Here is a 25,346-nt window from a genome sequence, read left to right on the forward strand (position 1 = left end):
AATATGATTTGGCCGGCAAGCCAATGCAACTTGCTATATTTCCCCTGGCAGAAATTTGAATTGATCATCCGAGAAGATTCGATACCTGCACTACACCTGCGCTGTACCCCGAGTTGTACTGTAGCATCGGGTAATCCGTTAGCGCTAATACAACTTCCTCCTTAGAGAAATATATCGGTTGCTTGTGTCCACAAATAAGTGTTTCTTTTTAGATTCAATGCCCATCTGTGTGGCCAAGTCAGCGGTCAGATACTGACGAGACAAAGCTGTTTAGCAGATCGCCTAGATAAATCTTGACAAATACTAATCTGGATAGGATAAATATTAATGTTTGTTCTCAGCGAGAATCTAAATACTTTAAAGCGAGAACCTAAATATTTTAAAATGAATTAGCTTTGTCTTTTCGTTTCGATTGGCTTTGCTTGGCATAAGTAAGTTTCAAATTTAATTATTAGTATCATACAAAAAGATAATCGAGTTAATTGTAGTTGGAACTTGTAATGCAAACTGCCGCAATTAATACATCACATGACTGGACTTCAAATGTGATTTCCCTTTCCCAGATGGGAATTCGCCCTCTAGCGCTTTGGCGATTGTTGCCGCAAGGTCTGAGTTGAACTCAACTATATTACACGTGAATTAAAACACCCTACCTACCTACTTATAGGCAGATCCGAATCAGTCGATCACGCTAAAGTGTGATTCGCTTGGATCTCACCTTTGCGTGTACAGCTCTGCATGTGATATAAATAAGCCATATTTTTCAACACAAATTGGATCTCATGGAAATTGAGGGCATGCGCCCATATGTACGTTTTGAACATAAAATCTCGTCTCTCTTCCCTTCCCGATAGGGCTTCCAACCATACAAAACTGAAGTTCTGCAATTGGTCGCAAGTCTATAACCTATCGTTGCCCTTTTCTTCGCCAAACACTAACTTCAACTTAGACTTCGTTTTTTTTATCGTCAATCTGTCGGCAAACATTGGGTAGTTGTGGACCGCCTTCGGCGTGTCGTATTTGTTTCCATACCGGCGGCTCCACTTACCGCAGTCTTGCCCGTTAAACCCACCGCTGCCGCCGTCGGGTCAAAACAACATTTTTTTTTGCTATGACGCGCTTCGCGGAACGCGTTTTACCCTGTCATCAGCTCCGTTTCAAGCAGTGCCTCGCCGGTCGTCTAGCTTTCAACAACACAGCTCGATCGAGGATCACCGTCGTTGTCGTTGTCGTCGGGTATGGCAGCGCGGAGAAAAGCATACCGCGAATCTCAGACACGCCTTTTATAATCGATTTCCTTATCAACAGTGCGATAAAGTTTAACTCTCAATCAAACCTGTATTGGATTACAAGCTTGTTTAGTGTGTAGCAAAAAAAATGTGATAATCAGATAATCATGCCCTCATTGCTGATTTTTACAATTAGACTGTGGTTGACACTGCGAAAGCAGGTTGTGAGTGTGACCTATGCGTTAGGCTAAGATAATTCAAGTTGGATCATTTACTGCAATTGTCTGAGTAATGTTTTTAGAGAAATTAAACTTCAAACTGCTTGACCTTGAAACTGTGTCTTGGAAAGAATAACTTTGAAGATTTGGATGATTACAGCCTCACAGGAACAAATGATCAAGACAAGATCACCTTTTCAAACCCAATAAGCATAGACCAACAATACCGTATCCGCTCGTCCTAATTTATTACCTTATTATTGTCATGGCTACAGTTCTCGTTATCTGTCAGCAGAGGTACCCTCACCTGTTCAGTATAGTTCTCTTTGGTCGAAGTAGCATACCGGTTTCATGTTGTATGTAGTTTAATGTGAAAAGCTGTGAGATTAATGCACTACTGGTTTAGCTCGATAGGAAGTGAGTACAGTATTTAGTGAGAACGGTGATTTGGCGGTTCAAATTTGACCGGATATGAACATGAGTAGCAGCAATGGCGGCAACAGCAGTGGTGGCAGCAAGAATTACAAGAAGAATTCGGTGACCTTCAGGTAATGATGCAGTATAATTTTCAATTGAAAATGCGACGTAATCAGTAAGCTCATAAATTCGTTGTTGTAGCCACTATTTAGTTTTCACAACTTTTAGGAGATTGACGATTCTTATTCCAGTATGTTTTCTATATTCAGAAAAGCGCACCATTCGGGCCATTATTTTCCAACCGAACGGTGTTCTATCCCACAACCATTGATATTTACTCATTAACACCTATCGCAATCGTACACAGTAATGAAAGATACTTAACCCATTATATCCTAGCGTATGAAATTTCATACGCAGAACTATCCATCGCTTAACGCGTATTTACTGCAGAATTTTGACATCTAACTGCTTTATAATTGCACTAATGGGATCATTACACCTCATATTTCATTGTGGAACAAGACAACTGCCATTTTTTATAAGTTTGTTTACATTTTGAACCGTGTATAGTTGGTGCAAAAGGCGGCTGAAAAGTAAGCAATACATTTAATTGAATTTTATTGTTGGAATTCGTGCTAATAATTCCATTATGTGACAAAACGTTCCTACAGGTGTAAAAGAAGTGTTGTCTATCAGAAAATCCGAAGAAATATGTCAAACAACTTAAAATTTGTTATTTTTATTTAAGCGCACGAAATTTTTTTTACGAGATATTTTCATTCTCAAAACCATTTTAAGCGGTGATTTTGTTTTTCCCATAATCTTTGATACATTTTTTGGTGGAATTGAAGATATCACTGCCTTTGGCTCACTTTTTGAAACCCCTGGGTTATAATGGGTTAAACATGAAACAAAATCTGGGAATGAAGCACCTAACGAAGTTGGGTAATTAAATAAAGAATAAAATTCCGCTTTCTTGTTAACATTTCCTTATACACCGCAACTACGTTATGATTACGATGATGTCATCTGTCCTGTTGTCAGATGGGACAAACGATTGGTTCGAAGTTCAGAAATGTCTGATTGTTAGCCACATAACATTTAAACATGGAAGAAAGAATATTATTGTTGTTGTTTCTCTTTGTCAGGCTTCTTATTTGCTCACACAATGAGCACAAAGAGCGAAAGACGCTGATGGAAAATAGAGCAGAAAATAAACACTGAGATGTGCAGATCACGCGCACAAAGAGAAACTCGAAAACGAAAAAGAGAGATCCAAGAGATGCACAATTTCGCACAGTCAGCCACTTTTTTGTGACTCCCCTCACTGGAAAACAGTTTGATCGGAAGAACGCTTTTAATGTTTTTCGGTTGCATTCCCTGCTTCCGTGCGCGTGGGACCAAGATTAACACTAAAGAGTCTCGTTATTTCTACTCCTTGATGCGTGCAGCCATGGAGTAGAATGCACACATGGGAGCAACATACATCGGAGTGAACAGGTTTATTGTAAAAGAAAAGAACGGTGGTTCGCACGAAAAGTGCAAAGAGCTGAGGTGCATTCCATCCCTACACTTGGTGCGGAGTAGGTCTAGGGGCAGATCGCTTGTGATGCAGTTTTAAAAATCAACGAAATTAAATGCACTTACTTCCCATCAACATTTTAAATGTATTTTGCGTTGCGTGTAAGACGTCTAAGCCCTGCAAGAAACTATCTCTACATCCAACAAAGCATCGAAGTAGATAAGCGTAAGACGTTTTTCGAACAGATTTTTCGACGAAAAAGTGCAAAGTTCGTGCAAAAAGGGTAATGAAATGCATTTTTTCGAATTGGAATGTAGGGTAATGAGCCCATTAGCGCCACGTTTCTATTATCACCCTACCCATTTGAAGCCGTTGGTTAGAGCAGTGTCTGCCATCTTTGTTCAACGATTTGAGTCAAATGGTAGCGCAACAATTGGGGCACTCGATTCGAGTTTTCGTTGCGCTCAAACACGAGAATTTTACTGTTTTCAGCGCATTTGTGTTATTATCTTGGTTCTTAACAACAAAGCAAAGCTGTTGATGTCAATTTTCACGCATTCCATTGATTGTAGGGTGAGAAATTAACGAATTATTGAGGCACCTTGCTTAGTATGGTGAAAATAGGCACTTTACCCTATAACGAATTAGCCCCTAGGAGTAGCTTCAATTTGACGGTCCATACCATTTATGGACAAAAATAATTGTGCAGATTTTTGGAGATTTCATACCTTCATGTACTGATATACTGATGTCTTTGTAGAGGCAGTTTGTAGAAGACTATATGAACCAAAGAATTCCGCTAGAACCGCTAAAAAGTGAATGACCATAATATCCCCCTAAGAACGATTGGTTTCAAAATCGCCCAATGAAGGACGTTCGTTAGACCAATGTTGGACGACGTCCAAAGAAGCAGACATCTATCGTCACGTATATGGCACCCCTACCCCATTTGTATTGAACTGACATAAGTCAACATATCATCGGGCACACACATTATGTGCCCCACTGACAGTTCAAATTGTTCTGCTCGTTTTGCTCGAAGCTCGATTTTTCACCAGTCAGATACCGTACGGCATGACTCAATTTTTAGACATTTGTTAAAAAGTGAAAATATTGGACAGCTAATTGAAGAAATATGTTGTTTTAGACATGTCAGTGAATAACAAAAACTTTACACCATGGTGCACCAACAAATTAAACGAACTCGACTATCACAAAATTGTGTCGAATGAAATCGATTCTGTTTATTGTGGATCGACCCTAACGCTACGTTTTAGATGTTGGTATAGAAATCATGGCGGCGTAGCTGATACCTGTCTATCGTTGAACGATTTTGCAACAATTTTTGGGATTTTCAGTGGGATCTGCCAAATCCCAGTAAAGTTCAGCCGGAAATGAACTGGAATTCTGGCTGGTTCCAGTTCGTATTCCGGCTCCAGTGACACAACCGATTCTAACTAGAATACGAACTGGAACCAGCCAGAATTCCAGTTCATTTCCGGCTGAACTTTACTGGGATGAAGCAGCAAGCTCAATTTCGGAACAATTCAAATAAAAATTTGCAACAGACTGTTGAAAAATCAATCGACCCTGAAAAACCACGATATAAATAGTGGAAAAAGATACAAGAATGCAGAGTAAAATCATTGAATTCGTAAGAAACACTGGTTATGCTACCTATGCCACGCGGCTAACCTCTTTGAAAACTTTCCGCGAACTGCTTCAATTCGCCTGTAGTGTATTTTTTCTCTTGTACACATCCATAACACAATCCTTCACTCACCTGGTAAAAAAATCCAACCTTTCCCTTCATCCGGGTAGTAGAGTCGGGTGGGACTCGGCGGCTTGATGGTTATTTTTCCTTTATTTGTTCAACGGTAGAACTAAAACTGAATGTAAATTGAGGAAAATGCAATGGAAATTGAGTACACAATCGATTAAAAATGTTCTTCTGTAATAATTATAACAATAATGACAATGCATAACAAACATACAAAAAAATCAAACAAAACAGCACCCACTTGATGAAAAAACCGGCAGCATCCAGGCCCAGTTAAAACCATCCGAAAATCTAAACGGAATTCTGGCTGGTTTTCGCAGGGATTCCGGCTCAAATGATTCACTCGATTCCAAGATTCTTATGAATGTCTTGATCAGCAATGTTCGTTCCATCCCACTGAGACGTCCAAAAAATTGTTTCAAAATCGTTCAACACGGGTCCAACGCTGGACGTTCGTTGAACGGTTATTTGGACGTCGTCCAAATTTGTCCAACGAACGTCCTTCATTGGACGATTTTGAAACCAACCGTTCTTAGAGGGCCTCTAAGAACGGTTGGTTTCAAAATCGTCCAATGAAGGACATTCGTTGGACCAATTTGGACAACGTCCAAATAACCGTTCAACAAACGTCCATCGTTGGACCCGTGTTGAACGATTTTGAAACAATTTTTTGGACGTCTCAGTGGGTTAGAGCACTCTAGTTCCCAGTTAAACTCATTCCGGAACCGGTTCGGGTTTCTGAATGGAGTCATTATAGATTCCAAATCAAATGCAAAACCGATTCCGACTCAGAATCGGTTGTTGCATTTGATTTGGAATCCATACTGACTCCATTCAGGATTCCGAATCAAATTCCGAATGGTTTGACCGGGTTAGAGTGCGGCCAAGACGCGTTTGACGTATCCAAACGAGCAGAAATCTGACGTATTTCTATTGTGAATACGTCAAATTTCATGTTCGTTTGGATACGTCATGGCCTCTTGGCCACACTCTAACTAGAGTGCTCTATGTTCCATTCAATAAAAAGTCACCTTTGGTGAGCATTTTGGCTGAATTATTGGTGTATAAATCGGTATGGCTTTAAATAACACTTTTTCTCGATTTCGTTTTTTTTTTCAAAAATTATGCTTGAATTGTTTTCCATTGTATCCCAGTAAAGAAAAAGGCGGCTAGGCGCCCACTGAGAGGTCCAAAAAATGTTTCAAAATCGCACAGAGAACAGACGTCCATCTACAGCATTCAACTTGTGTAAAATCTCTAACGGTTTTCGAAGGTAGTTGGAATATCCAACCCTCTAAGAACGGTTGGTTTCAAAATCGTCCAATGAAGGACGTTCGTGGGACCAATTTAGACAACGTCCAAATAACTGTTCAACGAACGTCCATCGATGGACCCGTGTTGAACGAATTTGAAACAATTTTTTGGACGTCTCAGTGGGAAACCAGGTACGCTACTGTCGTCATGTTTTTCGTGGCTGAGTTCGACAGAATTGACAGCGGTTATTCCTCTACCCACCCACTGAGACGTCCAAAAAATTATTTCAAAATCGTTCAACACGAGTCCAACGATGGACGTTTGTTGAGCGGTTATTTGGACGTTGACCAAATTGGTCCAACGAACGTCCTTTATTGGACTATTTTGAAACCAACCGTTCTTAGAGGGCAGTCAAACTAGTCCGGAACCGGTTCGGACTTCCAGCATGAATTCCAGCTCAAATGCATCAACCGACAGAGTCGGAATCGCTTGTTTTCTTTGAGCAAGATTCCATACGGAATCCATTCAGGATTTCGAACCGGTTCCGGAATGAATTTGACGGATAGTTGGGATAGGTTGGTGTGGCGGCGCTAGTGTTTATTGTATATTATTTCAAATGTTCGCACACGTTTTTTAAATATTTTTGTTCGATCATGGATGTCTGTACTCTGTGAAAATCGTTCAACACGGGTCCAACGATGGATGTTTCGTTGAACGGTTATTTGGACGTTGTCCAAATTGATCCAACGAACGTCCTTCATTGGACAATTTTGAAACCAACCGTTCTTAGAGGGCGGTTTTAAACTAGAAAATCTCTAGTACCCAGTAAACTTCAGCCGAAAATGAACTGGAATTCTGGCTGTTTCCAGTTCGTATTCCGGTTGTGTCACTGGAGCCGGAATACGAACTGGAACCAGCCAGAATTCCGGTTCATTTCCGGCTGAGCTTAACTGGGTAAGAGAACTGCGGGGAGAAAAACATTTTGGCATCTTAAGTGGAACTGTCAAAGTTTTATTTGCAAAAGGTAACTTGTGACAATATTTCTTTGTAGTAAAAATCGGCGCGCAGACCTCGACACCTACCGGTCGGCTCGTTGAGGATGCTAGATCTACAACAGAGGACTACAACTAGTAAATCGCGGCGAAGCGGGGAGCTACCTGACTCCTGGTATCGTGACAAAACTGGGAACTTTTTGGTTCACGAAATGGACATCGGTACCGAGAGAAATTCCGCCACATTCGTAGTTCTTGACTGACGGCGTACATGGACTGGAGAGTGTGCGAGAACTATCCCCATAGCGACCACCAGGCGATTCGCTACCACATCGGCCTATGGAACTCTGCTGCAGCATGGAGAAGGACAACCCGCAAGCTAAAGTGGAAGACGAAAGTCTTTAACAAAAACCTCTTTGTTGAGTCACTACAGCGAACAGCGGAACCAAGTACGTTGATGCGGCTGATCTAACAAGAAGGAGCGTGACGCCTTGTTACGTTACAATGCCGCGCAGTAGACGGCTCAGAGCCAGAAGGCAGGCTATGAGGGCATGATCGAAGAGTGAGAGAGGAGCGCAAGCGCGGTTTGGGAAGCTAGGACCGCTTTAAAAAGGGATATTAAGCTTAGCAAACCAGTTTTCCAGAAGGACCTGTGCTGAGAAGTAGACACCAATCCCTGAGGGACGCACGATCCAATTACCTGGTGACCGACACCGTAGGGCGTAGTAGAAGGAGCAAGCACAGCCGAGTGGCAAGCGACTAACGAAGAGCTCATAGAAGCGTCGATGTGACTAAAATAAAAAAAAAGCCCTCGGTCCGAATGGCATGTTCAGGACGCTACTGCGGAAGTTTTTAGATGATGGCAATTTCCCCGAAATGTGGAAGGTACAGAAGCTGATGTTGCTGGGAGTCAGGGATGTTACCGGTCCATCCAGCCTCGTATAGTTCAATGCCGCAGCGCTGCACAGAAGATTGAGACAGATCCTGAAGAGCTACTTCCAGAGTACAGTACTGCTGTATGGGAAGAACGAAGGGCAGAAGTCAATGCGAGTCACCGCGGGTGTTCCTCAGGGCTCCATTTTCGGTCCAACTCTATGGAACTGGATGTACGATGGGGTCTTAACACTGCGGCTACCAGCGAAAGTGAAAATCGTACGTTTCGCGGACAACGTGTTACTAACGGTGATGAGTAACACTTGGAAAAATGGAGTTGTCGGTGACGGAGACAATAGACGCGATCGAGTTCTGGAAGAATAGCTCACCATAAGACGGACGTGTTGTAGGTCAGCAACTGCAAAGTGGTTCAGCGGATACAGATCACCGTCGAAGGACACGTGATTGCATCGAAGCGTGCACTGAAGTAATTAGGAGACGACCGGTCGGCCTTTCACAACCACGTTGAGTACTTCTGCGAAAAGTCGGTCTGTTATCTAGTGGTTTGTCATCGATACTGCGATATGGGGTACCTTCCTAGCGTGCAGCGCTGAAAACCAACCGGAACCGCGAAAAACTGAACAGGATGTTCCGGTTGGTGGTCGTAGGAGTTGCGATTGCGTACAGTATCTTCCCTTAGAAAACGTTATAGGTCAATATAATAAAAAATTAAATTTACCCAAGCACAGTACCCATATAGGATCCGCCATTTTACATTTACCGCAATTTTACAGAATCAAAATCAGTGATCCCGAAAACCCCCTTGTAAGACGTTTTAGGCCAATATAAAAAATGAAATTTAGCCAAACACAGACGCCATAGTGGATCCGACATTTTGATTTTTACATTCTCGTCAGAATCAGAATTAGCGACCCCGAAAACCTATATAAAGCTAAAAATAATAGCATAAACAATGAAAAAATCGCGTTGCAAAGGGTTAACCAGACATCCATGATCGAACAAATATAATAATAAAACGCGTGTAAGCATTTGAATTAATATGCAATAAAACACTAGCGCCGCCACACCAACTTATCCCAACTATCCGTCAAACATATGCCGGAACTGGTTCGAAATCCTGAATGGATTCTGTATCCCACTGAGACGTCCAAAAAATTGTTTCAAAATCGTTCAACACGGGTCCAACGATGGACGTTTGTTGAACGGTTATTTGGACGTTGTCCAAATTCGTCCAACGAACGTCCTTTATTGGACGATTTTGAAACCAACCGTTCTTAGAGGGTATGGACTCCAAATCAAATGCAACAACCGATTCTGAGTCGGAATCGGTTGTTGCATTTGATTTCCCTCTAAGAACGGTTGGTTTCAAAATCGTCCAATGAAGGACGTTTGTTGGACCAATTTGGACAACGTCCAAATAACCGTTCAACGAACGTCCAGCGTTGGACCCGTGTTGAACGATTTTGAAACAATTTTTTGGACGTCTCAGTGGGTTGTGATCCATAATGACTCCATTCATCCGAACCGGTTCAGGAATGAGTTTAACTGTGGAACAGTTGTTTCAATATCGTCCAATCAAGGACGTTCGTCGGACCAACGTTGGACGACGTCCAAATAACCCTTCAACAGACGTTCATCGTTGGACCCGTGTTGAACGATTTTGAAACAGTTTTTTGGACTTCTCAGTGGGCAGCCACTAAAAACATGACGACAGTAGCGCACCTGGTAGAGATATCCCAACTACCTTCGAAAACGTTAGAGATTTTTACGCAAGTTGAATGTTAAAGATGCAAATCAGGATCAAATGCAAAGATCTTTGCATGGCCTCTACATGCTGTCCTCCTATAGTTTCCCTGCGTCGAGGCTATTCTTAGGATGCTTTACGATACGGCACAAGGTGGGTTTATGACGAAAATAGATTTTTAGACTACGATCTTTGTGACAGCTTAAAAATAAAAATTTTGAACACGGAGTATTACCCCACTAGCACTTCCAAGCGCATTACATTTATACATCTGCCCAACATCGCTGACTTTAGACGATGTACACAATTGCTTACGGCTTAATACCGCCATAAATAATCAATATTTCTAATGACCTCACACGAAACATTGATCAGAAGAGCTAAGCGATCGCTGTATCCTAGCTACAAAAGAGCTTCCTCCGGAGAAAGAATACACACTGCTTACTGGCTCGATTCTCGACAGTATGGTTAAAAATAGGGCGGAACGCGCTCCAGACGTAGGTGCTCCACGTAGTAGAACAAATAGTGCTCAAATTTTCACAGTTATAAACACTTCGAGAAGGTTGGAATGTTTGATAACTGTTTCTACGCAACAGTAGAAACGAGAAAGAAGAGTTTGATTAATGTCAAAAAAACGTGATTATTGGCACGGATTCGTCAACATGTTAACGAGAGAAACGACGATGAGCACTGTTTATTCGAAAAACTGGATATTCGATATCGCCGAAAAAAGCCTACCTGAGCTCTTTGGCAGGATAAAAGACGAACCGCGAACTAATCACTCTTTTGCCGGTGCACTTTTGGTCGTTAAGCTGTTTTCGGTGTTTTCCGTTGCAGTTAACACTAAAGATCTGTAGTCAAACTTCTTTTCCCAGTTGTACGTAAAATGATAATTTTTTTTTTTAAATCAATATTAATAGAGAGTCTCTATTAGAGACACATTTTTCATTCGATTCCTTTTTGCTGGGTTAAGTAACCGTAAGTAACCGAAAGTACCGATAATAACTTTTTGTGGCAATTATGCATCGCAAATATTAAAAAAAATCTGCTTCGTTAATTTACGGTTAATTACGCATTGAGCGGATTAAAATAATCTAATTACAAAAAAATCGATCGATCACTTTGCCAATAAAGTTTCTATCAAATATACCTACTACTATATGTAAAACAACCGAAACAGGGCACACGTACATAATCAAATCCGTATCGATCGATAACGCTCAACCATGACATTCGATAACGATTCCTTATCGGAAAATTCGCACAACTTCTCTCTCGCAAACCACCCACAGTTTAGCAACTCCACCTACCCGAACGAGCACATGTCATAATCTTCGGTTGCCGGCACTAACCGTTCACCATATAAAAGCCAGTTGCTTTTTCTCTTTCCCTCTTAGTATGCCCATAACCTCCCACCCGTAATGACCGCGTCGGAATTTTTAATCGAACCATCGGTGACCAGTGCGGTGATACCAGTTCAAGTACCATCTAGTCCTAGTTGTAGTCCCAGTGTCCCGACATTCACCGACGCCGCGCGCAATAAAAGCACTCCGTCTGAGCCACCGATAATCACGTGGTCTCTTGGCGCCGATTATGATGGTGCTGATGATGATCGTCGCCTGTATACAAATGCTTCGCGGTAATTGATATTTTTTAATTTAAATTTTTCAAGATAGCGAACGCCAACAAATTGATCGATTCACTAGTTGAACACACGACTCACGGCTCGTTAGAAAGGTGATAAACGGTCAATTAGCGCGCGCCGTTGAAATAAATCTTCGAACTATGTTGATAGTTGATACCTGCTGGTGTGGATCTTAGTAGGATGCAGTCTGGTGTAGATAGTAGACTTGTAAAGGTGGTTTGTCTATAATTGAATGTGCACCCTCGTAAACAACAAAGTTGGCATCAGAAAAAATAAATGTACCCCTTCATGAAGCTTAAACTAATCGAAGAAATTATCACGGACGGGTGCGTTTCAATACAGCTGCTAGGAGAAGAGAGGAAAATCTAGTTTCCCAGTGCACGATCGTTTATCTCTAACGTTCATTCGCTAACATGCATTAGGTTTTGAGCTATATTTAAACTTTTTTCGGTGACACGAAAAACTCTCCAGATTTGAAGGGTACTACTTTTCAAAGTTTCAAAAATATCCAACTTTTTAAAATTCACATTTTAAAGCGAAAATCTAAAAACGGAATTAAACAAAAAAGTGTCTCCAAGTGCTTTACGAAAGTTGAGTGTTTTTTTTGCTCAAAGTAGTTATAAAATTTAAATGTGGTTGAAATATGTGAATGGTTTAAGGAGTAACTATGCGTGTCGTTGAAAAATAGCAGTTTGAAAAAAATGGGAGTTTTTAATGAAAGCTATCAAATGTTCAACATCTTGATTAAGTGTATTTCAAAGCACAGAAAAAATATCTATTCCAGTTTTTAAGTGTAAAACCACAGAGAACAGACATCCATGATCGAACAAAAATATTTAAAAAACGTGTGTAAACATTTGAATTAATATACGAAAAACACTAGCGCCGCCACACCAACCTATCCCAACTATCCGTCAAATCTATTCCGGAACCGGTTCGAAATTCTGAAAGGATTCAGTATGGAATCTTGTTCAAAGAAAACAACCGATTCCGGCTCTATCGGTTGATGCATTTGGGCTGGAATTCATGCTGGAAATCCGAGCTGGTTCCGGACTAGTTTGATTGGGTAGAGGAATAACCGCTGTCAATTCTGTCGAACTCAGCCACAAAAAAACACGACGACAGTAGCGCACCTGGTTTGGATATCCCAACTACCTTCGAAACCGTTAGAGATTTTACACAAGTTGAATGCTGAAGATGGACGTCTGTTCTCTGTGCTTGCAGCTTCAGCTAAACTTCTGACGCCCTTATCACCTTTTGGAACTGTTCCACCCGCCGCACATTTGGTCTGAGTTTGTTTAAAATCAGTCGCAATGGTAATTCTCGCAGTAGAGACACGTTTCACTTCTGTAGTTTTCTGATTTCACTGCGCAGCCGCAAGAACGATACTGTGTTATTTGTGCAGTGGATAAGCAACAAAGCAGTAGTAATTAATTGTTTTCGAAAAGGCCATAAAATGGCTTGAAATTCACCATCTTAGTTAATAAACTTGGGTTGGCAGCAGAATTCGATTTTCTTGTCTTGAAAAATCAATATATGAGCGCATCAGAATCATTAGCAGCAAAAATTGCAGCAACTGTGGGGCAGTAAACTAAAAAAATTAACGTCAAATACGGCGAAATTTATTTCAATTCGGGTTCTTATCTCCACAGAGAACAGACGTTCATCTTCAGTATTCAACTTGTGTAAAATCTAACGGTTTCGAAGGTATTTGGGATATCCAAACCGCCCTCTAAGAACGGTTGGTTTCAAAATCGTCCAATGAAGGACATTCGTTGTACCAATTTGACCAACGTCTAAATAACCGTTCAACAAACGTCCATCGCTGGACCCGTGTTGAACGATTTTGAAACATTTTTTGGACGTCTCAGTGGGCAGGTGCGCTACTGCCCACTGAGACGTCCAAAAAATTGTTTCAAAATCGTTCAACACGAGTCCAACGATGGACGTTTGTTGAACGGTTATTTGGACGTTGTCCAGATTGGTCCAACGAACGTCCTTCATTGGACAATTTTGAAACCAACCGTTCTTATAGGGTGTCGTCATGTTTTTTTGTGGCTGAGTTCGACAGAATTGACAGCGGTTATTCCTCTACCCAGTCAAACTAGTCCGGAACCGGTTCGGACTTCCAGCGTGAATTCCAGCTCAAATGCATCAACCGATAGAGTCGGAATCGGTTGTTTTAGCAAGCCCACTGAGACGTCCAAAAAATTGTTTCAAAATCGTTCAACACGGGTCCAATGATGGACGTTCGTTGAACGGTTATTTGGACGTTGTCCAAATTGGTCTAACGAACGTCCTTCATTGGACGATTTTGAAACCAACCGTTCTTAGAGGGAGATTCCATACTGAATCCCAAGACGGATACAGGTGTGCACATTTTTTTCTTCGTGTGAGTGCGGTTGTCATTTTTCTTTGATGAAGCCGAAGAAACAAGAGGAAATGAAGAAGAAAAGCACAAACAGATGACGTAGTGGGCCTTTCTGTTGCCATAAGTTTTGTTTCGGTTCGGTCATAGTTAATTTAATCGGTTTTTTCGATGTAAAAAGTGTCCATAAGTGTTCTAATCGATAGATCCGCAGTGAAGCTCGGCCTTTTCTCACTTTTTATCGTGCGCCAAGAATCAGGATGCTCGCTCGGATGGAGGGCCCCGGCCGCCATGCTTAATTTTGCAAGTATAATACTAATACACTCAAAAGTGTCAAATGTTCCCACCTTTCTCTCCATCTTGACTGAATCCATTCAGGATTTCGAACCGGTTCCGGAATGGATTTGACGGATAGTTGGGATAGGTTGGTGTGGCGGCGCTAGTGTTTATCGTATATTAATGCAAATGTTTACACGCGTTTTTTAAATATTTTTGTTCGATCATGGCTGTCTGTTCTCTGTGAGACAACTCAAGCCGAAGGAAAGTCACCAAAACTTCGATTTGTCTTATCAAAGGCACCAAAAGGAATTCTTCGGGCTCCGGATTGAAAGACGATTTATGCCGGAAAGAAGCTCTGGTAATCATTGTTTCATAGCCTTCGAATACTAGATTGCATTCTGACAAACTGTAAACTGCGAAAATGACTACCCTGAGGAACACCAGAGCTAGCAGCAAAATATGCTGTGCAGTGTCCAATTTTCACTGTAATTTCACATTCGATCAGGTAAAAGTAGGGATGCCAGAGTTTTTGGCAGCTTTCAGACAAAAAGACAAACCTCGCATTCTGCCAGATTTTAAAGTTTTAGAAGCTGCTACGCACACATTTTGGAAATTTGGGTAAAAATGTCCCAAATTTTACAAAAATCCATTGATACAGGTTCTATGAAAACTAAAATGTATACCAAATTTCGATTACTTTGAGGTTGCTGTCAAGTGCCAGATTTTGCCAGACATTTTTAGTTGAACTGCCAGATTTTCTTTGAAAAATAGTGGCAACCCTAGGTACAAGTGTAGCCAGCTGTCAATAATAGCGTCTCTGTACAGCCAGCATCACTATTAGGTTACTAAGTGCTGATTTTCTGAATGATATGGTATCTAATCATCCCGAAAGATGCAAAACGTCGTGTGGAATGCTTCAATATTGCGCATAGCGCCGAACAAAATTCTTTGTTTGGGGCTTTATAGCTATAACGCCCCATATATGTAGGTCGCTGTCAAACTCCATGTGTTGGTATAGGGTTGCCAGGAGGCTGAGTGTAGCTATTCCAGAAAAGAGTAAATAAATACAAGTCTACTTAAGTTGAAGACGGTTATCTGGCGATTAATTTTATCAAAGGCCGCAGAGAAGTTGTGATATAATGCATCTTCCTATAGAAGCGCTTGCAAAGATTGACTGATGTAAGATGTTATGATTGTAGTAGTTTACGGTTTAGGCCTGAAGCCATGTTTGGCCGCTGATGTGTAGCTAGAACACCCCCTAGGAACGATGGGATTCAAAATTATCCAATGAAGCTCGTTCGTTCGATCAATGTTGGACGACGTCTAAATAACCGTTCAACAGACATCTATGGTTGGACCTCTGTTGAACAGGTTTGAAACAATCTTTTGGGCTTCTCAGTGGGCAATAATGAGTGATAAAATCCAGCACAATCAGTTCGAACAGCTTATACACAGAACACATTGCATTGCAGCTATTCCGCGACAGTTCGATATAATGCTTTTGTTCCATTTTTGAACACTTGCGAGATGTATGATTTTTTTCTGTAACTCAGGCAACTTCTAAACAGAGATATTAGGTCTGTTCCAGTACCAGGAGAAACTGGAAGTACTCCGGAGAAAATCGTTCCTGTACTCTCTTCTTCTCTTTTTTCTTCTTCTGGTAGCAAACCGGAGTAAAAAGGAGCAAAGATTTTTTGCTCCTGTTTACTCCGGAGTGACTTCCGTGTACTGGAACAAACCTATTGAACAACATTAATAACGAATATTGGAACAGAGATGCCAGATTTGCAGACAAGTTTGCAAATTCGCAGACTTTTAATTTAAGCTGCAGATTTTATCGATGACGCAGATATTTGCAGATTTTTCCGTTTGGTTGCAGATATTTGCAGATTTTTTAGTTTGGTTGCAGATATTTGCAGATTTTTGAATATAAAGGCTTTTGGTTACACTAGCTTGTCTCACATTTTTTGTTCTAAAATTATTATTGCAGACATTTGAAAAAAGTACCTGGCATCTCTGTATTGGAAACTATTTGAGCCGTTTTCTAGGACGACAGATGGAATACCATCGGGCTATGGACTGGACAATGCAGCTTAGACAATGTTTTGCAGATTCCTGGTCAAACCATTCGGAATTTAATTCGGAATCCTGAGTAGAGTCAGTATAGATTCCACCTCAAATGCAACAACTGCTTCCGAAACCGATTAAGTCAAAATCCGCAGCCAGAAATGAGCCGAAATAGCATTCCAGCTCTAATGCCACAACCGATTCCAACTAGAATCAGTTATATCAATGGAACGGGAATACGAATTAGAACCAACCAGCGGTCCTAGAAAAACTGTAGAAAGAGAACTACGGAGACTCCATTTTGGATCGATTGGATTCGCGTTTAGCTGTCAAAAAACGAATCCAATCGAACATTGCCTGTCCTTATAACACTGGACGTGTTGCCATATAATGCCGTGGCATACGTTGCCAAAAATGCTGTTTTTCTCTCCGCAGTTCGACTTAATTGACAGTGGTTTCCGGTCAAACCATTCGAAATTTGATTTGGAATCCTGAATGGAGACAGTATGGATTCCAACTTAAATGCAACAACCGATTCTGAAACCGATTGAGTCGGAATCGGTTGTTGCATTTGAGTTGGAATCCATACCCTCTAAGAACGGTTGGTTTCAAAATCGTCCAATGAAGGACGTTCGTTGGACCAATTTTGACAACGTCCAAATAACCGTTCAACGAACGTCCATCGTTGGACCCGTGTTGAACGATTTTGAAACAATTTTTTGGACGTCTCAGTGGGTACCCTCTAAGAACGGTTGGTTTCAAAATCGTCCAATGATGGACGTTCGTTGGACCAATTTGGACAACGTCCAAATAACCGATCAACAGATGCCCATCGTTGGACCCGTGTTGAACGATTTTGCAACAATTTTTTGCACGTCTTAGTGGGGGTTATAGCCGAGGTTATAGCTCTACCTACCCACTGAGACGTCCAAAAAATTGTTTCAAAATCGTTCAATACGGGTCCAACGATGGACGTCCGTTGAACGGTTATTTGGACGATGCCCAAATTGGTCCAACGAACGTCCTTCATTGGACAATTTTGAAACCAACCGTTCTTAGAGGGTAGTCAAACCATTCCGGAACCGGTTCGGACTTCTGAGTGGATTCAGTATGGATTCTAGCTCAAATGCATCAACCGATTGAATCGGAATCGGTTGTTCCTGTGAGCCAGAATCCATTCTGGATTTCGAACCGATTCCGAAATGGATTTGACGTATAGTTGGGATAAGTTGGTAAGGCGGCGCTAGTGTTTTAAAGTATATTCATTCAAAAGTTTACACAAATTTTATTAACATATTTGTTCGTTCATGGATGTCTGTTCTCTGTGAATACAGGGTCCGGCACTTGAACTATTGTAAGTTTTCTATCGTCATTACAATGTCATACATAAAAGACAATCGGGCCACCCTTCGTCGTTTTGTTTACTTCGATTATTAGTGTTTTGTTTTTGAAAACCATTTAAACTCTGGAAAATGGATCTAGTAGGAAAGCGTTGTGCACTGATTGCTTTGTTCACGGCAGGAAATTCGAACACAAAGATCGTTCGGGATATCATTTTAAGCTGTGCAAAAGTTTTGTGTACCGCACCATCAAAAGATACCATGAGACCGGTTCTACCAAGAATCCGTATGATGTTGGACGTGAAGCTACCGCAACATCATCTGCCAATTGCAAAAAAAATCCTCGCTATGACGCAAATAAATTGGCGAAAGATCTCAAAATATCCGAACCAAGTGTCCGACGAATACTGAAAAAAGCTCAATTCCAAGCCATACAAGATCCAAAAAGTACAGGAACTGACAGCACAGCAAAATCTGCAGAGAGTAAAAAGAATGAAGGCGTTGTTAACGAGGGCCGAGAATGAAATGCTAGAAATTGTTCTATTTACGGATGAAAAAATCTTCACTGTCCAACAGTTCGTAAATAAACAAAACGATAGGGTATGATTGACGGAAAAATCACTAAACAGTTCGGCTGAATTAGTGGCCGTGATGGTTTGGGCAGGAATTACCCACAACGGTCGAACTCCATTGGTTTTCGTTTCTGAGGGAGTGAAAATCAACCAACATATCTTCTTCAAATTGGTCTTGGAAGGTCTAGTGGAACCATGGGCCCAAGCTCACTTCGGTTTAACACCTCGAGTTTTCCAACAGGATTCAGCACATCGCCATAAGGCGAAACACATTCAGCAGTGGATTAAGGAGCACTTTCCAGGATTCGTTTCTAGACCCGAATGACCGCAAATTGACCAGATTTTAACCCGATGGAATACTCTGTATAAAGTGTGTTGGAAGCCAGGGTCTGATCCAAAAAACACGACAGCATGGAAGCTCTCAGAAAACATCTTGTGGTTGTATGGAATCAAATTTTTGAAGAATATCTGCGGGTAGCGTGCAATGCGTTCATAGGTCGTCTGAAGTAGGTCATTACAGTCAAATGCAGACAACTTGAAGCTGGTCGATGTACTTTTTTAAGTAAAATGGATTAAAAATCAGAAAAATATTTTTTTAAGACAGATTGTATCATCGCATTAGAAACACCGTGTTCTAGATCTATTTTTGACTGTAACCCTTCAATTTGAAAATGATTTACATCACAGTGAAAATTCGTTTGAATACAGGCATTAGTGAATATAGTGGCCAGTTGATCATTTTCGATTTGAGTAGCAATGATCCGGAAGACGGCAATGCACGAACAGGAATGTGTTTCTCCATTTGCTTCCAAAAGGAAATCTTTCAGCAGATAATCTTGAAAATCTGTTTTCGAATACAAATTTCAATCTTAATTCCCAAAATATTCATCCGGCCACCAAAAAATTAACCGAGGAGACGTCTTGTCTTTGTAGCATTCTTCCCATTCTTCTGCTCTTATCGCACAATTGGACACCGAAAAGGTGCACTTGATAACAGTGAATCGAGTCATTTAGATTAAATTTGATGACGAATGTGGTTTCTATAGCTATATCGTACCTGTCGCCGGAAAAAATAATGCTGGTACTGAAGTTCAATTCAGTAGTGAACCGGCTCGTGAGAGGATTAGGCCTATTTTTAAATGCTAAGCAATCGATGATTGAAGACCCGCTTAAGGTATCGTTATCGTGGGTGTTCGAGGAAGTTTCCGCACGCGGTGATATGAGTGCGATTAGAATGCAAATAAGTTCCGAGGTGCTAATTGATTGGTGTCACGTGACTGTATCACTGGCTTCAACAATCGAAGTGCAGTATTTACACAACCGGAACTCATCTGTCCAATAGGAGAATAATTCAATTTCTTGCCAGTTGGTCCTATAAGATGATTGTCGTCCGGATTGCATTGTGATTGATCCCTATCACCTATTTTTAGGTCTATGAGTGTCATTTAGATAACATCGGTGTTTTTTTTTCCTTTCACTGAAAGATACCCGGACTCGGACGACAACCCAGAACAGGGCTTCCTTTTATCAATCGCACGTGAAGATGCTTGTTTTGGCATACCACCGCATCATTTGAACCTAATTTTATTGTTATAGCGCAATCTTATCGGACTGTCGACTCTCACGTAGATTTTTCTTGTTGATGTTTACTATCTCGTCTACCTCAGCGAGTTACTGTCCGGTTATAAGGTGTATTTGATCATTCATTTAGCAGAGATTACGTCGGTTGCACTAAGCTAGGATGGTTCTTATACAGTCGCGGCTCGCTTTAATTAAGCTTTAAACGTGAAACCTTTGAGTTGCAATTAAATAATAAAATATTTATCAACGTTTCTTTTTTCAGCGAACAAATTGACATCGACTCCAAAAATCTTCACAACTACCTGCCTGTGCCCAGGTCAGATGGCGAGTCCAGTCAATTGATAACGAAAGCTGCCTCCATTGCAACGATGCCCGTAAAGTATAACCATCACGGATCAGCCACAATCCTTGATCAAATCCCAGAAGACGCTCAACCAACGAAAAAGAGCACTACAACAACCCACACGAACGGTGCAGCACCGCGAAGACCATCAGTCGTCGTGCAGGACATCCTATCGACACACAGACCTTCAGCAATTCTTACCGCACTACGGAGGGGGTCGCTAGCATGGCTTCCAGGGAGAAGAAAAAGTGTTCTCCAAACCCACGACACCGAATCCAACATGGGTAGCAAAGCATCTCTGAGCCAAATTCCGCATGGTTCCGGTGCCCACAGTGAACTAGCGATAGAGTCGCGCCGGAAGAACCGACGAATCGGAGAGTAGGTAACATCACCGAAATAGTACCAAGCAGTAGGCTAAACTCTCAACTTTCACTTCCAGCGATGCTCTCAGCACAGCTCTCTCTGCGCTGTACGCCAAGGTCATTGTGATTCTCGGAATAGCTCTACCCGTGACAGAGATTCTATCATCCCAGATACCGGCGAACGTTTATCAAGGTTTCTATCTCTATCTCTACATAACCAGTATATCGTTCGTTATCTTTGTGTATGCGTCCAACATGAGGCGAAGGGCAGTGATGACGCTGATCAAAACGTATCGTAAGTCGCGCATATCTTAACATCCAAATTAATCAAGCTAATTCGCAACACTTGCAGATGAAAAAACCAACAGCTATCCAATCAAGAAACGTATACCTCACTTTGGAAGTTTCTATCTGCGAGTAGGCGCGATCGCCTTCGGCATCGGTACAATGGTCTATTCAGGCCTTGAGTTCGGCCAATACTTTGAACTGCGCACGTCGGAAGAGTGTTCAAGTATTTTTATAGCAATGACACCAGCGGCCCGGATGATCCTTTCCATCGTCCAGATGCAGTTTATCTTCCTGAACACCTCGGAGTTGGACATGGCTCGCCATAAAGTTTTCGCACGTTTCGGTTTGATGCACATGGTAGCGACGAACCTGTGCGAGTGGCTGTACGTGCTAGTCGAGGAAACGAAACACGAGATTCATCATCTGGCACACATTGCTGGACATAGCAAGATCGGTAAGTTCGTAGGTTGAGTTAACGAGACACTAAATAAGCCTTTCTCGCTTTAGTTTCCAGCATCGTTGAAGTCACCACAACAACACTAGCTCCCTCCACGACAACCGAGGACACGTTCTTAAGAGATTCAACTGACAGCAATCACACGCTTGTCAAACGAGCAACCCAGAATGCCGTCGACTACGTAGACTGTCAGCGAACCAACATCATGGGTTCGCTGGTCCAGAATGCATCTCCCTTTTTGTTTCCATGCACTATCGAATATTCGTTGATTTGTGCCGTGATCCTGTACGAGATGTGGAAGAAAGTCAAAACCATTGCCGAAATTGATCGCACTCGACGAAATTCCAATAAAGTTCATAGCGCCTCCAGTACCAAGAGCGCTCATCACTTCTCCGTGGACTGTTCCCGGGCACATCGTGGAATGTTTGGTGGGATAATAATTACCGTCCTAACGATCATTTGTTTGATTATGTACTTCGTGTTGCATGATGAACCCGGGTACGAGTACTTTGCCCTCCAAGAGGTGACGATCGCTGAAACTTTGCTCTATGCGGTAACCGCAGCCGGAGTAGTGGCCGCTATGGTCAGAATGAGAGATTTAAAGTACTGCAAGAAAAACAACGACCCACACGCTGGATCCGTAAGTCTCGATTGTACGCTGCTCGTACTTGCCCAAACCGGTGTCTATGTGTACGGGATGTTCAGCATCATCGGAAGCTATTTTTCCATAAAGGAAGGAATTGTTGGATCACGGGAAGGATTGATCGCGGAAATATTCAGCTTGGTTCAGACGTCCATGCAAACTCTGTTCATCCTGAACGCCGTCTGGCGGAAGTGTCGAGGTGCTCAACAGAATCGGACCAAACCGGGTCGTGAAATTGTAACCTTTCTTCTCGTGGCAAACATGGCCATGTGGTTTATCAATACGCTGGTTAAAGGACGGGCAAGCTTCAGGCCCTCGCATCTGGACTTTTTCGGTACCTGGGCTTGGACCGTGATAACACACGTCTCGATGCCATTGGCAATCTTCTATCGGTTTCATTCGACCATTTGCCTGTTTGAGGTGTGGAAATCTACCTACAAGGTCAAGAGCGGGGATCATCATTAGCGAGTAGCGTTGGATTAGGCTTCGTAAGCTAGAAAGTGATCGAAAGCCATTAAATTTACCCGCTGAGAATTTTTGGTTGGTGGCATTGATGATTTTGGTTTAGTCTGAGAGAAAGACAGAGACCTGGCTCCTCCATGTACAAACAAATGAGATTCGATGGGCCTTTCGGGAGAACAGCCACAATCAAAACACTAGTAATGGGCAGCAGTAATTTATATTGAATGACAGTATTAAGCAACCAGTGATGTGTGTATTGGAGATTAATAAATATTTAATTAATAAGAATCTATTACAAATTGAACGGTGAATTTATTTCATTGTTTCCATGACAAGCTCTTGACTTTTGATTTTAACTGATTTGCCATATTAAACTAATTTGTCGGCGATGACATAAATTCTTATTTGAATCTAAACCGAATGATTTCGAATTAAGTTTCGATGTGGATCAATCGATATATTCTCACTAACGGTTGGTTTCAAAATCGTCCAATGAAGGACGTTCGTTGGACCAACATTGGACGATGTCCAAATAACCGTTCAACAGACGTTCATCGTTGGACCCGTGTTGAACGATTTTGAAACAATTTTGTGGCTTCTCAGTGGGATAGCTACCCACAGAGAAACTCAATAAATTGTTTCAAAATCGTTTAGCACGGGTCCAACGGCAACGAAAAGCTATTTGGACGTCTTCCAACGGTCCAACAAACCTCCTTCATTAGACAAAATTTACCCTTAACTGGCTGCATCTGAAAACCTCTAAGAAAAGGTATCAAAATCGTCCAATGAGCGTTCTTCGTTAGACCAACGTTGGACGACGTCCTAATAACCGTTCAACAATCGTCCATCGTTGGACCCGTGTTAAACGATTTTTTGGGCTTCTCAGTAGGATCTCCGCCATTATGACAAAATTCAAGCAAGCTTTGGCTACGCCACACCAGATGGTGCAAGTGGTCCCATAGATTTCAGTCAGAACGACCGGAAGCCTGAAAAAACAAAACTGAACGATCGCGGAATACGATAGGGGCATTCGAAATTGGGATAAAAGATTTTGATATCCAGGCTATTCGATAAGTGAGCAACAGACATATTTAGCGTGGAATTTTATTTATCCTTCAGAAATAGAAGCAACCAGCGATGCATCTATTCTGTTCAAGAGTCAATGTTTTACAAAGGTATTTTCCCTGCTGCCGACCTAAAAATGTTGCACCTCCGAACTGGAACCAATGCGCAAGGAAACCAACATAATTCTCCTTCGCAACACATCCCCGAAAACCTAATGGCCGTACTTCTGGAACTCCCATTCTCTGTTGTCCAACGGACATACCTGTCGGGTTTTAAGCCATCTCGAAATACAGTGGAAGTGGAATGCATGCTGTTGGGAAACAAAAATAATGATTAGTGAGTTTCGCTCGATTACCGCATTCTCGCGATGCGGGACTTACGTTGCATACACCCCATGCGACGGTACATTCTTCACTGGTCGCCGAAGCTTGATTCGCCTGACACTCGATGCACAGATCCATGATGTGATTACGGCAAATTGCGCAGTTGTCTACCACGATATCTGCGAGAAGCATAAAAAATTTTATCAAACTATCATGGATTCGTCATTGTTTCGGTCTAAGGTTTTAACCAGGGTCATTGTTTTTAAAGCAAATCGATGACCGCAAAGACTTACCCCAGGCCCACAATGCGACGGCATTCCACTGCAAAGAATTAAATATAATTTTAATAATAAAATTATGAAGCTAAAACAAAGGAAGGATACCTTTTTCACTTCAAATCGCTTCCGCTCTCCACGGCTGCTGCTAGATGTAGGTTGCTCGAACTCTTCCTCATCAATCTCCATTTTGAAAGTTTGTATTCGATTCCCGAAGAAAAGTCACAAGCTGAAAGGACAATGAAAAACGTATAGATGAACCAAATCTTCGTATTTCATAATAATTCAAGGCTAAAAACTTACGCAAAAAGGTATTTGAAGGAATGATGAGGATGCGTTCCTGCGTTCAATCAAGACTCGGCAGTAATACGAACGACGAATTTTGACAGCGGTAAAACTCCGACTTCAAATCCGACACCGAAAGTGACATGACAGATAAACACAGTAAAAAGAACCGTGAGTGCAATCATAGGGAAATTTTTCGAAAGGGCTCAACGGGTTTTATCTACTGCTGGATGCGAATACAATGTTCTGGACTCGATTTTATAATAACTGTCATATCAATCAATTCCTAAAGGAGAAGCAAAAAGAAATTGAAATTGGTGAGGTACAGTAAAGTATTGTGACCGAGTTCATACGTCTTCAAACAGAAGTGACGTGTGATAACTATGTTAGCTGCGAGGTGACAAGACGCGTCTCACGACTGTGAATAGACTTTTTGCGTAGTTAGGCGAAGACCCGTACACAACAGTATTACAGCATTTGGTATTGTTACATTACAACGAAAAACAATGTTATTAATCAGAAATGCTGGAAAATTTACAACGAAAATATAATCCTATTTCTTTCTACATTAACACGCAAAAGAATTGTGTATGTTTGATTTTATAAATTATCTCTTCATTTTTAATCGATAAAAATTCTTTGTTGTGAACCAAGGAATTTATTAAACCAAGCTTAATTTTTTGGTTAGATCAACCAAAATATCTCTTGAATCAATCAATTACAATTGTAAACCCGAGCCACAGAGAACAGACATCCATGATCGAACAAAAATATTTAAAAAACGTTTGTAAATATTTGAATTAATATACGATAAGCACTAGCGCCGCCGAACCAACTTATCCCAACTATCCGTCAAATCCATTCCGAAACCGGTTCGAAATCCTGAATGGATTCAGTTTGAATCTTGCTCAAAGAAAACAACCGATTCTGAGCCTATC

At 41.5% G+C, this 25,346-nt stretch overlaps 2 protein-coding genes across 4 annotated transcripts; one reads left to right on the plus strand and one right to left on the minus strand.

Moving 5' to 3' along the window:
• Positions 1-920: 920 nt before the first annotated feature.
• LOC131684800 (proton channel OtopLc-like) lies at positions 921-22,759 on the plus strand. 3 transcript variants are annotated; one of them, XM_058967955.1, is made up of 5 exons: positions 921-1,995; positions 20,168-20,626; positions 20,688-20,905; positions 20,963-21,352; positions 21,406-22,759. In XM_058967955.1, the coding sequence occupies exons 1-5, from the start codon at positions 1,919-1,921 to the stop codon at positions 22,461-22,463; spliced, it is 2,202 nt and encodes a 733-aa protein (XP_058823938.1). In that variant the 5' UTR covers positions 921-1,918; the 3' UTR covers positions 22,464-22,759. The 3 variants fall into 3 exon arrangements, with proteins under 3 accessions (XP_058823938.1, XP_058823947.1, XP_058823957.1); XM_058967964.1 differs by lacking the exon at positions 921-1,995 and adding an exon at positions 11,899-12,024; XM_058967974.1 differs by lacking the exon at positions 921-1,995 and adding an exon at positions 19,854-20,109.
• A 767-nt stretch (positions 22,760-23,526) lies between these two features.
• Positions 23,527-24,582, minus strand: LOC131684812 (RING-box protein 1A). Its single transcript, XM_058967987.1, has 5 exons — positions 24,427-24,582; positions 24,232-24,352; positions 24,142-24,169; positions 23,906-24,027; positions 23,527-23,835 (listed from the first exon to the last, which is right to left on the minus strand). The coding sequence occupies exons 2-5, from the start codon at positions 24,310-24,312 to the stop codon at positions 23,737-23,739; spliced, it is 330 nt and encodes a 109-aa protein (XP_058823970.1). The 5' UTR covers positions 24,313-24,352; positions 24,427-24,582; the 3' UTR covers positions 23,527-23,736.
• Positions 24,583-25,346: the final 764 nt, after the last annotated feature.

The sequence above is a fragment of the Topomyia yanbarensis genome, chromosome 1, assembly GCF_030247195.1.
Source record: "Topomyia yanbarensis strain Yona2022 chromosome 1, ASM3024719v1, whole genome shotgun sequence".
NCBI lineage: Eukaryota > Metazoa > Arthropoda > Insecta > Diptera > Culicidae > Topomyia > Topomyia yanbarensis.